This window comes from Microcaecilia unicolor, chromosome 2 (assembly GCF_901765095.1).
Source record: "Microcaecilia unicolor chromosome 2, aMicUni1.1, whole genome shotgun sequence".
NCBI classification, from domain to species: domain Eukaryota; kingdom Metazoa; phylum Chordata; class Amphibia; order Gymnophiona; family Siphonopidae; genus Microcaecilia; species Microcaecilia unicolor.
Window position 1 is genome coordinate 335,604,891 of NC_044032.1, and position 19,950 is coordinate 335,624,840.

General features: G+C 48.1%; 1 protein-coding gene across 1 annotated transcript in view; it reads left to right on the forward strand.

Moving 5' to 3' along the window:
• ZCCHC7 (zinc finger CCHC-type containing 7) overlaps window positions 1–19,950 on the forward strand; it is a 746,336-nt gene that overhangs the window by 630,878 nt on the left and 95,508 nt on the right. The window contains exon 7 of the mRNA XM_030194364.1: window positions 15,636–15,734. Coding sequence (XP_030050224.1) covers window positions 15,636–15,734 — 99 coding nt within the window. The remainder of the gene's footprint in view (window positions 1–15,635; window positions 15,735–19,950) is intronic.

A 19,950-nucleotide genomic window follows, 5' to 3' on the forward strand; every position in this document is an offset into this window, starting at 1 on the left:
ATTAAACTATTTTTGGTAAGAAGGGTTGCACTGCACAGGGGAGGGGTCTTTCTCTCTGACAGTCTTTGGCAAGATGCCTGCAGCTCCAGCCTCCTTTCTTGCTGAAGTAATTGCCACCAAAAATGCTGTCTTCTGTGTAAGAATCTTGAAGGATACCATTGTAAGCTGCTTGAATGGCTCCCATAACATAGCATTGAGCACCAAATTCCAGTCTCACGCCAGAACTGGTTTGCACACCAGAAGTCTGACATTCAGCATCCCTCTCAATAACTATGTGCAATGGCATGACTGCCTTCCCCAGCATTTGCTTTCTATAGCAGGAGCACACTTCACAAGGAACTTTAAGACAGTTCAAAGAGAGACCTCTCTCTAGTCCCTATTCTAGAAAGTTTAAAGTGCATGGGACTTAGCACTTCCATAGTGAGAGACCTTGATCCCAGAAACCATATTTTGAAGATTCTCTAAATTTCTTACATAGGCTCGAAAAAGAGACCCCTTTGTAGACTTAAGCATTGTCCTTTTCACTCACTCAGAAAAGTTCCATTTTCTCAGCCTTGCCCTGTCAAATCCCAAGCCATAAGCAAGTATGGAGCTGGATATTCCATCTGGATTGGCTCTTGATGTGGCTTCTTCTCTTTCCTCAGGGCAGATGTAGTGGCACTGCAGCTACTAGTCTTCAAAGGTCCCTAAGTCTAGTGCTATCAAGATTACCAAGACTGCATATCTTGTGACTTTCTGCAACTCTCTGCCTATTAAAAACCAAGAACGGAGTACATACAAAAACATTTTCTGAGACCAAAATTGAACGAGGCAAGTCCATTCTGCTACAGCTTTCCATCTTCCATCAACTGACAAATCTTGGGCTTCTGGCATTTTGCTGTGTGGCTATTAAGTCCAAGTGGAGACAAGTCCTTTGGCTTTTGATAATGTTGAAACCTTCCTTGCAAAGCTGTCATTCCCCTGGCTGTATAGAATGGCAGTTTAGGAAGTTCTCTTCCACATTGTCCTTTCTTGCAGTTTGTTTGGGTGGATGACACCTCTACATGCAACTCTGCCCAGCTAGCCTTTAATGACTGCTGACAGTTCTTGGATTCATTCCCTTATGTGACTGCCAAGACATTATAAGTACACATTCCAAATGGGAGTAGGCAGTTTAATTGGTAGAATTCAAGTTGATTGCCCTAGAGAAAAGTTTTAGAAAAGACACATGGAAGATGCTTCATGTTTTCTCCCATCACTAAAGGTTACAGATCTGGCTCAAGTAATGGCTAGGTTTTGAGGCTACAACCCTTAATACTGTGGATAACATGCTCCACCCTACTTGGACGATACTTTGGTAGGGTTTCGGAAGAATACAGGCAATCCATGACACAGCCTAGATATTTTTATTGTCAAGTGAAAATTAGAGGGGTGTTAAATAGACCCAAAGAATTGTTTAGTGTGGTCAGATTTTTGACCCAGGAAACATGTTTGAATTATAATTTTAGTTCTATCACCGGACTGTTTTGGAGATTTTTTTGTGGGGGAAGTGGAGAAGCTAGTCACTGCCTTTAGTTTTCAATTACCAGGGGAAGGTCAGCTGACTACAGATAATAGTAGCTGGTCCTGTATTGAACCATCTAAGGAGTCTGAAGTCTGGTCTACTGTGAAAGCTCTTAGGCCAACTAATTCCTCAGGTGATAATAGTTTTCCAGTAGTGATTAAGGCTACAGATGGAAAATTGAGAAGTATAATTTTGACAATATTAAATGTATCATTAGCTAAAGGTGAGATACCAGATGTTTTGAAAGTTGCTACCATTAGACCTTTATTGAAGAAAGCTTCTTTAGATCCATCTATTTTGAATAACTTTACACCAGTTTCTTCTTTGCACATGATGCCAATAAGTTTGCAGAAAATAGTCCTAAAACCATTGGAAGGGTATTTAGAAACAGTGAAGATTTTGGATCCTTATCAGTATGGATTCTTTAGAGCTCATGGTACGAAATCGCTGCTGGTTTGCACTTTGGTTTTTTTGAGATGGGGTCTTGATCATTCCTCTCAATATTTTCTGCTGATTTTGGATCTGTCTGCAGCCTTCGATAGAGTGAACTATGATATTCTGATTACCTGTAATACCACATGCTCTATTTCTGTTAATGTTCTTATGCGGTTTGCTTCATTTTTGACTAATCAAAGGTTAGAGGTGCGAATGAGGGATCAGTTTTCATAGAAAAGAGATTTGATGATGGGAGTACAGCAGGATTTGTCCCTTTCCCCAGTTTTGTTCAATATTTATTTAATACCATTGTGTTGTCTGATGAGGCCTCTTAATATCCATTATAGGGTTTATGCAGATGATGCTCAGGTTTTTTTCTCCTTTTGATACATCTATAGAAGATGCAGTTGTACTACTACAATCAATTTTTGGTATAATAGCAAAATGGCTGACAACCTAATGGAAATTATGGACGATATCAACCAAAGCTTCCAAATTATGCATTCTTGGGCTAATACTTTTCAATTAAAACTTAACGCTGAAAAAACGCAATGCATTGTACTTACTTCACAACATAATACAAGCAAATTCACCTCCATAACCACACCAAACTTTTCCCTTCCTGTCTCAGACACCTTGAAGATCCTTGGAGTCACAATAGATTGAAATCTCACACTTGAAAATCATGTGAGGAATGCAACCAAGAAAATGTTTGTCTATGTGGAAACTTAGAAGACTAAAACCTTTCTTCCCAAGAGACATTTTTCGCAAGATGGTACAATCTATGGTGCTAAGTCATCTGGACTATTGCAATGCGTTGTATGCTGGCTGTAAAGAGTATATCATCAAGAAACTTCAGACAGCCCAGAACACTGCAGCTAGACTCATATTTGGCAAGACCAAATATGAAAGTGCAAAACCCCTTAGAGAAAAGCTTCATTGGCTTCCAGTTAAGGAACGCACTATGTTCAAAATTTGCACTCTGATTCATAAAGTCATCCATGGAAATGCTCCAGCCTATATGTCAGACTTCATTGATTTGCCACCCAGGAACACTAAAAGATCAGCTCGCACATTCCTGGGACTTCATTTCCCTAGTTGTAAAGGTCTAAAATATAAACTAGTACACGCGTCCTGCTTTTCCTACATTGGCACTCAGTTGTGGAATGCATTACCACTTGATCTGAAAACTATTTATGACTTAACCAACTTTCAAAAAACACTAAAAACTTATCTCTTTAATAAGGCTTACCATAATTAATCAATTATAAGAACTGTAAAACATTACTACTTGCTTGACAGTTTGACTGTTTTCTGATTTCTGAATGGATTATACCCTTCTATGTTACATTCATTTCTTTATATGTAATTCATTTGTTTACGTACGCTTGATTGACACCTGCCATGTTGTAATATTGTAAGCCACATTGAGACTGCAAATAGGTGGGGAAATGTGGGATACAAATGCAATAAATAAATAAACAAATAAATATTGGCTTTAAATGTGGATAAGACTGAAATTGTTTCTTGGTGGTTGTTAAGAGGAACAGATCCCGAATACAATTAAACTTTATGAAAATGAAGTTTAGACGCAAGAGGTTCATAATTTAGGAGTCATCCTAGATGTTCATTTGAATTTTAAACCACATATTAGAAAGATAGTTCAGAGTTCATTTTTTAAGTTAAAGATGTTAAGTATGTTGAAGAGCTGTGGAGAATTTTAAACTGATAGTTCAAGCCTGGTAATGAGTAGTCTGGATTACTGCATGCCTTGTACCTGGTTTGGCTAAGTTCAGTATTAGGGCATTGCAGGTTGTCCAGAATACCTCAGCACATCTCATTTCTGGGCTATATTTTCAGCATATCTCCCCAATATTGAAGGATTTTCATTGGTTACTGGTGGAGAAAAGAATTTTAAAATTTTGCTTTTAATTCATAAGGCTTTAAAATTTGACTCTTGATTATTATTTGAGAACTGTTCTTAAGGTTTATCAGCCAAATAGGTCTCCAAGATCAATGGATATAGGCTTATTATCTGTTCCAACTTTGCAGAAGATTTATTTTGAAGAGACAAGACAAAAGTCTTCCTCTGTTGTGGGTCCAAGGCTGTGGAATGCTTTGCCTATACAGATTAGGACAATGGCTGATACAAGTCAATTAAAACATTTTTTTAAAACATATCTATTTGTTGATGCATTTTAGAATTGAACTATTGAAGTGTCCTTTTACTAACCTGTGGGGGAAAAGGGCCCTGCGGTAGTGGTGGGGGCCTTTATTCCTGCACGCCAGGTCCCTTTTTACCACAGCGGGTAAAATGCCTCCCCTCCAAGAAAATAAAATAGCCATGCGGTAAGATAACTCTTTACCATTTGGCCATTCGGCAGGGAGCTATTACTGCAACTCATTATGGTGGTTTAAATTAGAGAAGGGGGTGAGAAAAAGAAAAATAAGGAAGGTAGTAACATCGATGTACAGAAGAGTAGCCTAGGAGTGGAGCTCTGCAGTACCCCTATGCAAAGTTGAGGTCTTAATGTGCTAGATCTCGAGAGACCGTTTTTCTTACCTTCTACTAAGGTGTGTGAGACAGTGATACCAGCTATGATGACATCCAGTGCAAGTAAGAAAACGCTGGTGCAGCCAGATCCTAAGACGGCGACAGCAGTCTCTGAACAGGAACAATCTGCATTGCAGAATAATACCAACACCCCTACTGTTCATGCCAAAAAATGTGTCTGTGGTTCCAGGAGCTGAAAAGTGACCTTTATATATAGTGGATGGTGAAATCCAGACTGCAATGGAGGAATTGTACAATGATTTACTCGATACGGTGGAAGATATTGAAACACACCTGAATGACCTGCCCAGGAGGAGCTAATGTTAAAATTAGAGGATATTGAAAACAAATCGCACAGAGGTAATTTGCAGATCAAGGGAGTTCCTGAAACTGTGGTGGACGCAAGATCAGTTGAGGTGGCCCAACACATTTTCTCTGCTGTGCTACAGGATAATTCTGAAACTCTCGAGCCCTCACCTCTAATGCTGGATAGAGCTCACAGTGTGGCTGTACCGCACAACAGGAATTGGCCCATGAGGACATTGTGATCTTCTTCCATAATTGAGAGCAAAAGAGCAAGTTCTGAGAGCTACTCACAGAAAAGGAGGAGTGAGAACTATTGGGATGAGACCAATGTCAGACCTGGCCTCAGCGACCCTGCATCACAGAACAGAGTATCAGAGCTTGACTGAGATGATGTACAAGCAAAGGAGGCTCATGTTTACAGTATAGGCGCAACTTACACTGGTTGTACGGTGGGCTAAGAAATCCAGTGAAACATGGTCACAGCGGGGAAGTAAATTGATTTGGGGTCGACGGAACCTTAACAGTCTTTAACTGTGTGGCGGCTACAGACTGCTAGGCCCTTTTGCTTGCAGCCCGCCATTCACCGTGGATCCAGTGTACCTAACCTGACCCTGAATGGAAGCTGACCTGTATATCTGATTGCAATTGGCCCTCCTATTCTTGGCTGAGGTTTATCATGCTCTCTCAAGAGCTCTCCATTTGTACTATTCTATTTCTTATCCCATAGGCTGTGGAATGATCTTCCAACACAGATACACAATGAACAGTACTTCACTAAATTTAAATCATTGTTGAAGACGCATTTCTTTCAGTTAGCTTTTTAAACCTGAGGAGGAAGGTGGGCCTGATGGTGGGGTTAAACCTGGACACAGGGAATGACCTGATGTGTTTGATTTGAGTGCCTATTCCTGGTTGGCAGTTATTAGCATCCTATTTTATGCTGCTGTTCCTTTTTTCTTTGTTTTATAATTTTTAGGAATTGTACACTACCTAGATCTATTTCTTTAGTATACACTGTATAATAAATTTTAATAAACTAAACTACTGATGTTGGACTGTTGTCCCATTTTCGTTGCAGACATCTCGGGGGTGGGCCCCTTTTTCTTGAGGTTTATTAGAATTGGGGAGGAGCCAAAATGGGCATTGATTAGTTGCTTCCTCTCTGTGTTACCAGCTCCTAGAGAAGTGGGTATTTTACAGTTGGGCAAGGAGGGAGGAGTATGGGAGAAGGCTGGAGAGGAGGAGAAGGGTATGGGTGGTGGTTTATTATAGGTGGCAGAGGGGGCCTTTAATCATGGTAGGCTTACTGTTAGGGCAACATGGACAAAAAAGGTTTCCTTTTTAGGAGAAGGGTGTGAAGCTTATTTTGGCATGAAGATACAAATAACTTATTAATATATTTGATCATTGACTAGACTGATTGTCTCACATAATGTGAAGGGCTTAAATTCCTCCCAAAAGAAGCATTATACTTAAAAAAAGCAACCCCACATTAAATAGATGTGAGTTTCCTCCAGGAGACTCACCTGTTACCGAATATAATAAACTACTAGTGCATAAGTCCTTGCCACGAACATTTTTCTAGCTTCCAATAAAAATAACAGGAAAATGAATGGGTGGAAATAGTGATTCTTAAAAGGGTTAGTGTGTTCCATATGAGGTTCTTACTGACCCAGAAAGGCACATATTATTCTGAAAGTGGAACTTGGGACTCAGTTGTATAGTTCATTGAATATTTATGCTACCCAACTGGAATCAGGGCTGTTTCTTTGACTTCAGAGACTGCTGAAGTTCCTGGAAGGACCTTACTAGTTGGGAGAGATTTCAACCTTACTTGTGACCCCTGTTTGGATAATTCTAATTCAGGCCATTAGATATGCACAAGGGGATAGGCACAGAAAATGAAGAACCTTGAAGTACTCCAAAATAAATGACAGACCATTGCGAACATAGGAGAACCTAGTCTAACTTGAAATCCACAGTCTTGTAAAGAAGGACACAAACCATACATCCACCGTGGAGACCGGAATGTGGTGTGCCTCAGGGATCTCCGCTTTCCACCGATTCTCTTCAATCTAATGATGTTACCTTTGGCCAAAGCATTGTCTAACCAAGACCTAAATACATATATTTATTCCGATGATGTGACGATATACAGTGGTGGAAATAAGTATTTGATCCCTTGCTGATTTGTAAGTTTGCCCACTGACAAAGACATGAGCAAGCCCATAAGTGAAGGGTAGGTTTTGGTACAGTGAGAGATAGCACATCACAAATGAAATCCGGAAAATCACATTGTGGAAAGTATTATGAATTATTTGCATTCTGCAGAGGGAATAAGTATTTAATCCCTCTGGCAAACAAGACCTATACTTGGTGGCAAAACCCTTGTTGGCAGCACAGCGGTCAGGACGTCTTCTGTAGGTTGTGATGAGGTTTCCACACATGTCAGGAGGAATTTTGGTCCACTCCTCTTTGCAGATCATCTCTAAATCAATTAAGAGTTCTGGGCTGTCGCTTGGCAACTCGCAGCTTCCGCTCCCTCCATAAGTTTTCAATGGGATTAAGGTCTGGTGACTGGCTAGGCCACTCCATGACCCTAATGTGCTTCTTCCTGAGCCACTCCTTTGTTGCCTTGGCTGTATGTTTTGGGTCATTGTCGTGCTGAAAGACCCAGCCACGACCCATTTTTAGGCCCTGGCGGAGGGGAAGGAGGTTGTCACTCAGAATTGTACGGTACATGGCCCCATCCATTCTCCCATTGATGCGGTGAAGTATCCTTGTGCCGTAGCAGAGAAACACCCCCCAAAACATAACATTCCACCTCCATGCTTGACAGTGGGGACGGTGGTTCTTTGGGTCATAGGCAGCATTTCTCTTCCTCCAAACACGGCGAGTTGAGTTCATGCCAAAGAGCTCATTTTTGTCTCATCTGACCACAGCACCTTCTCCCAATCACTCTCGCATCATCCAGGGTGTTCACTGGCAAACTTCAGACGGGGCCGTCACATGTGCCTTCCGGAGGCAGGGGGACCTTGCGGGCACTGCAGGATTGCAATCCGTTATGTCGTAATGTGTTTACCATGGTTTTCCGTGGTGACAGTGGTCCCAGCTGCCTTGAGATCATTGACAAGTTCCCCCCTTGTAGTTGTAGGCTGATTTCTAACCTTCCTCATGATCAAGGATACCCACGAGGTGAGATTTGCGTGGAGCCCCAGATCTTTGTCGATTGACAGTCATTTGTACTTCTTCCATTTCTTACTATAGCACCAACAGTTGTCTCCTTCTCGCCCAGCTCTTACTGATGGTTTTGTAGCCCATTCCAGCCTTGTGCAGGTGTTGATCTTGTCCCTGACATCCTTAGACAGCTCCTTGCTCTTGGCCATTTTGTAGAGGTTAGAGTCTGACTGATTCATGAGTCTGTGGACAGGTGTCTTTCATACAGGTGACCATTGCCGCAGCTGTCTGTCAGGCAGGTAACGAGTTGATTTGGAGCATCTACCTGGTCTGTAGGGGCCAGATCTCTTACTGGTTGGTGGGGGATCAAATACTTATTTCCCTCTGCAGAATGCAAATAAATTCATATACTTTCCACATGTGATTTTCCCGGATTTAATTTGTGATGTGCTATCTCTCACTGTTACCAATAACCTACCCTTCAATTATGGGCTGCTCATGTCTTTGTCAGTGGGCAACTTACAAAATCAGCAGGGATCAAATACTTATTTCCACCACTGTAATTTCCGTTCAAAAACGACTTATCAGAAATTGCAGACAAAATAAATTGCAGCTTCCAAATTATGAACTCATGGGCAGACGCTTTCCAATTAAAGCTGAATGCAGAAAAGACACAATGCCTAATATTATCATCGCAATATAACAAAATCAACTATCCCAACATAAACACACCAAACCATACTCTCCCTGTTGCGGACACCCTGAAACTCCTAGGCGTAACAATTGATCGCAATCTTAATCTAGACTGCCATGTAAAAAATGTCATAAAGAAAATGTTCTATGCAATGTGGAGGCTCAGAAGAGCGAGCTCTTTCTTCCCAAGAGAGACATTTCGCGTATTGGTGCAATCATTGATTCTGAGCCATTTGGACTACTGTAATTCCTTATACGCGGGATGCAAGGCACAAACCATCAAGAAACTCCAGACAGCCCAGAATCTCAGCTGCTGCTGGGCTTATTAGCCATTTGGAAACTCTCTGCTTTGCCTTTGCATCGCCTAAGGCCCTGTTTGTTGGTGCTTGTTGCACTTCTGCCTAGCTTGGTTTTTATTCTAGCTCCTTGTCTGATGCTAGTTAGTCTATGTGTAGTTTAGCTTAGGGTTTGTTTGTTTCCTAGACTTGTTCCTTGTCTGTTTTTTGTGTTTAGTTTCTGTTTGTGCTGTGTTTCTGTTTCAGTAGCTGCTTGGCAGCTTTCAGTTCTGTCTCGTGTTGTCAGTGTTTGTTCCCTGTTTAGTGGCTGCTTGCAGCTTCCAGTTCTTACCCTGTCCTGTAAGTCCTGTCGGCCGCCTGCAGCTAGGGGCTCAACTCCTGGGGAAGGGCGGCTAGTGCAGGTGAAGTCTTGCTGTTTCCTGTCAGAGTTCTGTCTTGTTCCTGGTGTGGGGTGGTTTGCCTGCCACTGCCGCTCCTCAGCAGTGGCCCAAGGGCTCACTAACCTAGTTCCTGTTTTTGGAAAATGTGATATCTGTATCTATATTCTGAAATTCTATCCTATAATGTGTACATGTTGCTATAACATTTTGTAAGCCACATTCCTTGTCATCAAGCAGAATGAATCCATTACGAGTGGGTTGTGTCCATCAACCAGCAGGGGGAGATAGAGAGCACTGAAAAAACCATAGTGCCTCATGGCCAGCTAGCTCCATCTGCCTCTTCAGTATTCTCTATCTCCCCAGCAGAGTGGACGCAGCTTATTCAGCTCCTTCAGAAAATCTGCCTGGGGTGGCTCCTGTGCTTTTGCCAATTGTAGCAGGGGTGTTGTGGCTGGTGGTGCCCACTTTAAAGGCAAATAGATTAGCCCTTTCCCTGCCTTACCCGGCCCCCGATGTGGAAGTAGACAAATAGGCAAGCCCTGTCCCTGTCTTTGCCCACGCTGTGGATGCAGGCACATAGGTTCGCTTTTTCCTTGCCTTGCCCACACTACTGATCCTCCGGAGTTGGAAATTTGCCTCTTTCGCTGTTGCCCTCAACTTTCCTCACAGCGTTTAAAAAAAAAAAAAGTCACGTCGTGCTTTGGCGCTGCGATCCCTGAAAAGAGGTTTTCTTCTGATTGTGCAGCGTGACTGGAGCTCGGCGACTCGGTCTGGTGAGGTAAGAGCATTTTGTAGCTCCTCCGGGGAGGGCCTGCGTTCGGGACAAGTTTGGCGCAAATCCGCCATTTTGAATTTCCGCCCGCTTTTGGCGATGGCTGCTGACAAAGTAAAGTGCTGTTCCGTTTGTGGCAAGCGCAAATCTGCAGTGGGGCTTTGTAAGGCGTGCTTTTCAGACGGTAGAGCCGGCCCCGAGCATGGCGAGCGATGTTCCTTCCCCGCTCCGTGGAGCTGGCAGCAGGTGCCATTTTGGAACAGCATGGCACGAACCCCACTGAGGCGGAGGGGTTTGAGCCTGGAGGGGCGCCTCATGTAGAGGCTAATAAAAGCTGTTTCCCCGGACTGGAACCAGGAGGCCAGGGTGATCCATTTTCCCCTGAATTTGTTTTATTGCTGCATAATGCATACATGTTAAAAGAGCTCTTCTGCAAGGGTCCTCTGCGGCCCTGCTTTCTGTATCCCCTCCAGTGGAGTCCTGGCCTTGGATTACCGTCAGACGCGTTTTCCCCTGACAGATGGCCGCAAGACAAGCGCAGAAGAGTGAATTCCCCTTCAGAGAGTGGCGCCCCCCCCCCCCCCCCCCCCCCCCCGTTGTCGGGATGTGAGGACTCTGAGGGGTCTGGCAGGCCTTCATGGTCTGGAGAGCCAGAAGAAGGTGCAGGATTGCCACCAGATCCAGATGATCCTTCCACGGTGAGGATTTTCCAACGCGATGAGCTGCCAGCGCTTATTACTGATGCCTTGCAGGTCCTCTCTATAGAAGACCCTGGGAGTACTGAGATCTCCTCCGGTAATCCGAGGATGGCAAGTACTAAGAAGCCTGCTCGAGCCTTTCCTTTGCATGACTCCATCCAAGAGCTTATCACGGCTCAATGGGCTGACCCCGAGGGCCCTTTGAACGTCGCCAGGGCTATGGGGCAATTATACCCTCTAAGTGAGATTTGGCGCGCCTAGCAGTGCCTAAAGTGGGTGCCCTAGTCACAGCTGTGACAAAGAAAACTACCCTCCCAGTGGAAGGAGGAGTTGCCCTGAAGGATATGCAGGACCGTCGCCTGGAGTCAGCTATGAAACGGTCGTTTGAAATTTCAGGCCTATCCTCACGGGCGTCTGCATGCAGCTGCTACACTGCCCGAGCCTGCCTTGTTTGGTTACAACAGGCAGTGGAACAGCCCGTAGATAGAGCGGAGCCCTTATGGAGGTGGCACCGCGGATGGAGTCGGCCTTGTCATTTTGGCTGACGCCCTTTATGATCTGGTCAGAGCTTCGGCTAAACAGATGGCTGTAGCGGTGACGGCTCACCGTCTTCTGTGACTACGGCATTGGGCAGCTGACATGGCCTCTAAGCAAAGGTTGGTGAAGTTGCCCTTTCAAGGCCTTCTCCTGTTTGGTGATGAGTTGGAGAACAATTGTGTACAGGCCTGGGGGATGCCAACCCAGCGCTTCCCGAGGATAGGCTGCGGCCTTCTTCCAAGGGTCAGGAGGTTCCCCCTCTTACAGACCATCTGCTTCCGTGAAGCTAGAAGGTTACCCCGCCCGGGGTGTTCGGCTAGGTTTCACATTCACGTGCCCGTTTTCAGCAGAGGAACTCCTTTCGCTCGGACAAACGGTCCGCAGCAGCTGGCTCAAGACCTGGAGTTCAAGGGCGACCCTCTCAGTGATGGTACAACCGGCCCCCTCCTTGATTCCTGTAATAGGAGACGACTTTCCCCTTCTTTCCTCGAGGAGTGGGCCAAGATTACCTCAGATCAGTGGGTATTGGACATGATCAGAGATGGATACAGAATAGAATTCAACGCCCCGATAAGGAGACTGTTGTGGGTCCCGATGCGTTCTGCCACCAACGGGCGCGGTAGAGGAGACCTTGCAAGGCTTGATTCACATGGGGCGGTTTCCCCCGTGCCTCCCGCCGAATGCGGCTCTGGCCGTTAGCCATTTATTTGCGGTGCCGCGAAAAGGAGGGTCTTTTCAGCCCATCCTAGACTTAAAACAAGTCAACAAGTCTCTGAACGTGCGGCATTTTCACATGGAAACCCTGCGCTCCGTCATAGCGGCGGTACAGCCAGGAGAGTTTCTCATGTCTGTGGACCTGAAAGAAGCTTACTTGCACATACCAATTTGGCCCCCGCATCAGAGGTTTCTGCGTTTTGCGGTGATGGGAAAACATTTCCAGTTTCGGGCCTTGCCTTTTGGCCTCGCCACAGCTCCCCGAACCTTTTCCAAGGTAATGGTGGTAGTAGCTGCTTTTCTCAGGCTAGAGGGTATCCGGGTTCACCCGTACCTAGACGACTGGCTCATCAGAGCAGACTCTGCAGAAGAGAGTCATCAGGTTATAGCCAGAGTGGTCTCAGTACTGCAATCTCTGGCTGGTTGTCAATATTGCCAAAAGTCACCTGACCCCCTCTCAATCTCTAGAATATTTTGGGGGTCTGGTTCGACACAACCTTGTGATCAGAGGCGGTGCAAGCTTCAGAACCAGGTCCGTCTGCTCCTGAGGATGCCTCGCCCGTGAGCTTGGGACATTGTCCCAGCTGTTGGGGTCATTACGGCCCTTTGGAATTGGTGCCTTGGGCGAGAGTACACCTGAGACCATCTGCAGTGCTCCCTGCTTCAACGGTGGTCTCCAATACTCAGGATTATCAATGCAGACTCCGTGGCTCCCTGCGGCCCGGCTCAGTATGGAGTGCTGGCTCTCAGACGTCATCGTGTGCGAGGAAAATGCCCGCTAAGCTAAGCTCCCTGATTGGTTCCTGGTGGTAACAGATGCCAGCCTGAAAGGCTGGGGTGCACATTGCCGGGTGAAGGCATGTCCAGGGTCTTGGACACCCGAGAGTCGGAGTGGTCCATCATCGCTTGGAGTTGAAAGCGATTTTCCAGGCGCTTCTGGCCTTTCAATTGACCCTGGAAGGATTGGCTGTCAGAGTTCTGTCCGGGACAACACGACAGCATGGCTACATAAATCGCCAAGGAGGCACTCAGTGAATAGCAGCGCAGGCCGCGCAGATTTGCCACTGGGCCGAGCTTCATCTGCAGTTTCTGTCAGTAGCTCAGATTGCAGGTCAGAGCAACGTGCAAGCCGATTATCTGAGCAGGAATCAAATCGACCCAGCGGAATGGGAACTTGCAGGACAAAGTATTCCTGCAGACATATGCCAAATGGGAAAGCCCGTAATGGATCTTATGGCGTCAAGCACAAATGCCAAAGTCCTGTCCTTCTACAGCAGACGGAGAGATCCTCGTTCGGCAGGGTTGGATGCCTTGGCTCAACCCTGGCCTCAGGGCCTCCTGTATGGTTTCCCTCCGTGGCCCTTGATAGGGCGAGTGCTCCTGCGGATTCGGCTACACCGAGGTGGTTCTCATGCCCCGGATTGGCCCAGGAGGCTGTGGTATGCGGACCTCCGGCGGATGCTGGTAGAGGATCCCCTGCCGTTACCCTCTGGTACCGAACCTGTTTGTCACAGGGCCCGGTGACCATGGAGGACGCCTGCCGCTTTGGTCTTACGGCATGGCTATTGAGAGGGCGCAATTGAGAGACAAGGGATATTCCAGTAAAGTCATTTCCACTCTCCTTCAGGCCCGCAAGCGTTCCACTTCCGTGGCTTAGGCCAGGATTTGGCGCCAATTTGAGGCTTGGTGTGCTTCTAAAGTGATCACACCCATGCGGGCTTCTGTCTCGCCGATACTTGACTTTTTGCAGGATGGTGTACAAAAAGGCTTGGCCTATAATTCCCTGCATGTTCAAGTGGCAGCCTTAACATGTTTTAGAGGGAAGGTCACTGGCCTCTCTCTGGCTGCTGGCCCGGATGTGACACGGTTTCTCAGAGGGGTGCTTCGGCTCTGTCCTCCTGTGCGGGCCCTGTGTCCAGCCTGGAACCTGGAGTTAGTTTTAAAGGCCCTTCAGTGTTTGCCCTTCAAGCCGCTTAGGCGAGCTTCGGAGAAGAATGTGACCCTAAAGACGGTCTTTTTGGTGGCCGTGACATCGGCGAGACGGGTGTCTGAGCTCCAGGCACTGTCCTGTCGAGACCCATTTCTGCAATTCTCAGAGTCCGGAGTAATGATACGTACGGTGCCTTCCTTCATGCCTAAGGTGGTTTCAGCGTTTCACCTAAACCAGCCTATTTTCCTGCCCTCCTTTCTAAAGAGGAGTTTCCAGAAGCCTTTGGGCAATTGCACCTTCTGGATGTGCGAAGGGCTCTGTTGCAATATCTGTACATGTCAAATGCCTTCAGGACCTCTGACCATCTTTTGTTCTTTGTCAGGTCCGCGTAGAGGGTCTCCAGCGTCTAAGGCCACTATAGCCCGTTGGCTCAAAGAAGCTATCTTTTCAGCATATCTGCTGTCTGGCCGCCCTCTGCCTGAAGCCTTTAAGGCACATTCCACAAGAGTGATTTCCTCTTCTTGGGCTGAAACTGGGAGCACTCTCTCTTCAAGAGATTTGCAGCGCAGCGACATGGGCTTCTAAGCTCTCTTTTGCCCGACATTACAGGCTGGATGTGGCTGCCAGGAGAGACGCACATTTTGGAGCACAAGTGCTGGTGCGTGGTGTGGCTTGTTCCCACCCTATCTAAGGATTGCTTTGTTATATCCCACTCGCAATGGATTCAGCTGCTTGATGACAAGGAAGGGAAAATTAGGTTCTTACCGGTGGTAATTTTCTTTCCTTTAGTCGTAGCAATGAATCCATGAGCCCTCCCTCAGTGGTTCATTGTGTGATTGATCTTGGTTTTATGTTCAGTTTTTTCCTGTAGATATGTTCCCTCATTGGGAGGAGTTGGAAAACAGTCTTCAGGATTTCTGTTCTGTTACAGGAGGTTGAATTCGTCCCATCTTTGATTTGTTGCTCCTGTTCTGGGGCGTTCATCCGCTGTGAGGAAAGTTCATGTTATTATATGTGGCGGTGTCACACTGCTTTGGAAGCTTCAAATACTGAAGAGGCAGATGGAGCTAGCTGGCCATGAGGCACTATGGTTTTTCAGTGCTCTCTATCTCCCCCTGCTGGTTGATGGACACAACCCACTCGTAATTGATTCATCTGCTATGACTAAAGGAAAGAAAATTACCAAGGTAAGAACCTAATTTTCCCGTCTTACTCATACGTATTAGTGCTCATATCTTGGAGTTTATTGCAGCAGTTTTACTCAGATTTAATGTACAGAGGGTAATTTTGAGTCTCCCCACTTACACACTTGACTGCAAATTGATTTGTAAAGAGAAACTCCCTGCATAATTTTTCTTCAGTGCTGCAGAGGTATTTTACTCTGTATATTTTGCAGGCACAGAGTAAGTGAGATAGTCTATGCTGGGATTCTAAGATGAAACCTGAGTACGTATCTTAGTCAGTCTGCTCTGGCTCTACCCTCAGCCTTGCCTCACTTTAGAAATTGCCCCTGCATTGTTAGTGTCTTCCCCACATTATGGTTTAACTTCATATTTGAGGTATAATTGCATATAACATTCACTAAATTTATATATTACAGGTTAATGCAGGACACTTGAAGAAACCCAAATGCCAACCTAGAAGATACCATACCACAGTATACTGCTACAATTGTGCTAAGAAAGGTCATCTTGGCTATGTAAGTCTAAGCACACTCTGAGGGTAACTTTATAACTGGTCACCTGTGTGTGAAGGCCATGGGGGTGCATATTTTATAAGGAGGCAAATCCTACAAAAATAACAGCTAGACTGAAATTGCAGCCATTTACTTATGCTTGGAAGCAGGCATAAATGTTAGTACAAATTGCGACTCTGTCCACATTCTTTCCATCTTCTTCCAGAACTCATCTACTCTAAATTCACATACATGTGAGATAATTTGATGAGGCTTTTTACGCGCATATACTGATATTTCTCCGAGGACAAGCAGGCTGCTTGTTCTCACTGATGGGTGACGTCCACGGCAGCCCCTCCAATCGGAAACTTCACTAGCAAAGTCCTTTGCTAGCCCTCGCGCGCACCGCGCGCCACGCGCATGCGCGGCCGTCTTCCCGCCCGAAAACCGGCTCGAGCCGGCCAGTCTTCTTTGTCCGCACTCGGTACGGTCCGTGTTTTCGCCGTGTCGAGCCCCGGAAAGTCGACCTCGCGCGTCCAATTTGTTTTGAACGTGTTTTTTTTCCTTCGGGAAAGCTTTGTCCTAGTCGGGAAGTGCTCCGGAAACCCCTCGCCGGGTTTCGTGTAAATCCTCCCCGTACTTCTAGCTTTGCCCCCGGTAAGTTTTCTTTCGTCGTCGGGGTAGGCCTCTTTTCGGCCTCGGTCGAGATTTTTTTCCCCCTCTAATTTTGGTGCTCCAAATTTCGCCATTTCGGCTTTTGATTTCGCCGGCGTGATTTTTCCGCCCATGACATCGAAGCCTTCCCAGCGGCTTCAAGAAGTGCACCCAGTGCGCCCGGGTTATCTCGCTCACTGATCGACACTCGTCGTGTCTTCAGTGTCTGGGGGCCGAGCACCGCCCTCAGAACTGTAGTCTGTGTTCCCTGCTTCAAAGGCGGACTCAGGTAGCGAGACTAGCCCAGTGGAACGTGTTGTTCTCGGTCTCTTCGTCGGCATCGGCACCGGGATCTTCGAGTGCATCGACGTCGTCAGCGTCCAGACCATCTTCCTCGGCCGCCCCTGCATCGAGTGCATCGAGGCATCGGGCCTCTGCATCGGCGCCGAGACATCGGATAGCTGCATCGACGTCGGTGGTACCAGGACCTCGTCTGCTGATGTCGTCGGACGGTGGTGCATCGGGTGGAGTGCAGGTGAGGGCTGTCCATTCCCTGCTGGTGGCGGTGAGCCCTCGGGTGGGTCTCCTCCTATCCTGAGGGCTCCTGCGGTACAGCCCCCCCGAGATCGACCTTCTTCAGTCTCGGCCCCGAGGAAGCGACGGATGGATTCGACGTCCTCCTCGTCGGTGCCGGGGAGCTCCGGTGACATGCTTCGGAAGAAATCGAAGAAGCATCGACACCGGTCTCCTCCCCGTGTCGGCACCGAGAGCTCTGGGTCGCCGAGGGATTCGGCACCCAGCAGGCATACGGCACCGAGAGGACCGCTCACCCTCTGTTCAGGAGGTGTCGATGCGCTCACGCTCTGGACAGCCCGGAACAGCCTCCACGCCCGGAACAGGTTCTGACGTCGACGCCTGCATCGACCTCTCAGCCTTTCTCCGCAGCCACTCTAAACGAGAGCCTCCGGGCCGTTCTCCCAGAGATTCTGGGAGAGCTGTTGCGCCCTACCCCTCCGGTACCGGCGGTGCTTGCGCCTCCGGTACCGTCGAGCGTGGCGCCGGCTGGCCCATCGCCCAGGTTGAGGTCCCCGACGTCGGTACACCGCGTGCGGTGCCGACCGCGGCCACCTCCCAGGAAGGCTCCCCGACTACGTCGGCGGAGGGAGCTTCGCCGATGCGGGCCAGGGAGTCTACCTCTCGACGCCCCCATCGTGGACGTGGCTCCACAGAGTCGAGCAGGGCGAGGTTGCAGACACAGGTCCGTGAACTTGTGTCTGACACCGAGGGTGAGGCCTCGTGGGAGGAAGAGGAAGATCCCAGATATTTCTCTGACGAGGAGTCTGAGGGTCTTCCGTCTGATCCCACTCCCTCTCCTGAGAGACAGCTTTCTCCTCCCGAGAGTCTGTCCTTTGCCTCCTTTGTCCGGGAGATGTCTACGGCCATCCCCTTCCCGGTGGTTGTGGAGGACGAGCCCAGGGCTGAAATGTTTGAGCTCCTGGACTATCCTTCTCCACCTAAGGAAGCGTCCACTGTTCCCTTGCACCATGTCCTGAAAAAGACATTGCTTGCGAACTGGACCAAGCCATTAAGTAATCCCCACATCCCCCAAGAAGATCGAGTCCCAGTACCGGATCCATGGGACCCAGAGCTGATGCGCACGCAGTTGCCTCATGATTCTGGAGTTGTGGATCTGGCCCTAAAGAAGGCTAAGAGTTCTAGGGAACATGCTTCGGCGCCCCCGGGTAAAGACGCTAGAACCTTAGACTCCTTTGGGAGGAAGGCCTACCATTCCTCTATGCTCGTGTCCAAGATCCAGTCTTACCAGCTCTACACGAGCATCCACATGCGGAACAATGTGCGGCAGTTGGCGGGCTTGGTTGATGCTCTTCCCCCCGAGCAAGCCAAGCCTTTTCAGGAGGTGGTCAGGCAGCTGAAGGCGTGCAGAAAATTCCTGGCCAGAGGAGTTTATGACACTTTTGATGTTGCGTCCAGGGCCGCTGCTCAAGGTGTGGTGATGCGCAGGCTCTCATGGCTGCGTGCCGCCGACATGGAGAATAGACTCCAGCAGCGGATTGCGGACTCGCCTTGCCGTGCGGACAACATTTTTGGCGAAAAAGTCGAACAGGTGGTAGAGTCTCTCCACCAGCGGGACACCGCATTCGACAAGTTCGCCCGCCGGCAGCCTTCAGCTTCTACCTCTACAGGTAGACGATTTTTCGGGGGAAGGAAGACTGTTCCCTATACTTCTGGCAAGCGTAGGTACAATCCTCCTTCCCGACAGCCTGTGGCCCAGGCTAAGCCCCAGCGCGCTCGCTCTCGTCAGCAGCGTGCGCCTCAGCAAGGCCCCGCGGCTCCCCAGCAAAGCAAGGGGCGAGCTTTTGACTGGCTCCAGCAGAGCATAGCCGACATCCAAGTGTCCGTGCCGGGCGACCTGCCAGTCGGGGGGAGGTTGAAAGCTTTTCACCAAAGGTGGCCTCTCATAACCTCCGACCAGTGGGTTCTGCAAATAGTCCGGCAGGGATACACCCTCAATTTGGCCTTAAAACCTCCAAATTGTCCACCGGGAGCTCAGTCTTACAGCTTCCAGCACAAGAAGGTACTTGCAGAGGAACTCTCCGCCCTTCTCAGCGCCAATGCGGTCGAGCCCGTGCCATCCGGGCAAGAAGGGCTGGGATTCTATTCCAGGTACTTCCTTGTGGAAAAGAAAACAGGGGGGATGCGTCCCATCCTAGACCTAAGGGCCCTGAACAAATATCTCGTAAAAGAAAAGTTCAGGATGCTTTCCCTGGGCACCCTTCTCCCCATGATTCAGCAAAACGATTGGCTATGCTCTCTGGACTTGAAGGATGCCTACACACACATCCCGATACTGCCAGCTCACAGACAGTATCTGCGATTTCAGCTGGGCACACGCCACTTCCAGTACTGTGTGCTACCCTTTGGGCTCGCCTCTGCGCCCAGGGTGTTCACAAAGTGCCTAGCTGTGGTAGCAGCGGCGCTTCGCAGGCTGGGGGTGCACGTGTTCCCATATCTCGACGATTGGCTGGTGAAGAACACATCCGAGGCAGGAGCCCTGCAGTCCATGCAGATGACTATTCGCCTCCTGGAGCTACTGGGGTTTGTGATAAATTACCCAAAGTCCCATCTTCTCCCAGTGCAGAAACTCGAATTCATCGGAGCCCTGCTGGATTCTCGGACGGCTCGCGCCTATCTCCCAGAGGCGAGAGCCAACAACTTGTTGTCCCTCGTCTCGCGGGTGCGAGCGGCCCAGCAGATCACAGCTCGGCAGATGTTGAGATTGCTGGGCCACATGGCCTCCACAGTTCATGTGACTCCCATGGCCCGCCTTCACATGAGATCTGCTCAATGGACCCTAGCCTCCCAGTGGTATCAGGCCGCTGGGGGTCTAGAGGACGTGATCCACCTGTCCACGAGTTTTCTCGAATCCCTGTATTGGTGGACGATTTGCTCCAATTTGACTCTGGGACGTCCCTTCCAAATTCCTCAGCCACAAAAAGTGCTGACCACGGATGCGTCTCTCCTGGGATGGGAGCTCATGTCGATGGGCTTCACACCCAAGGAAGGT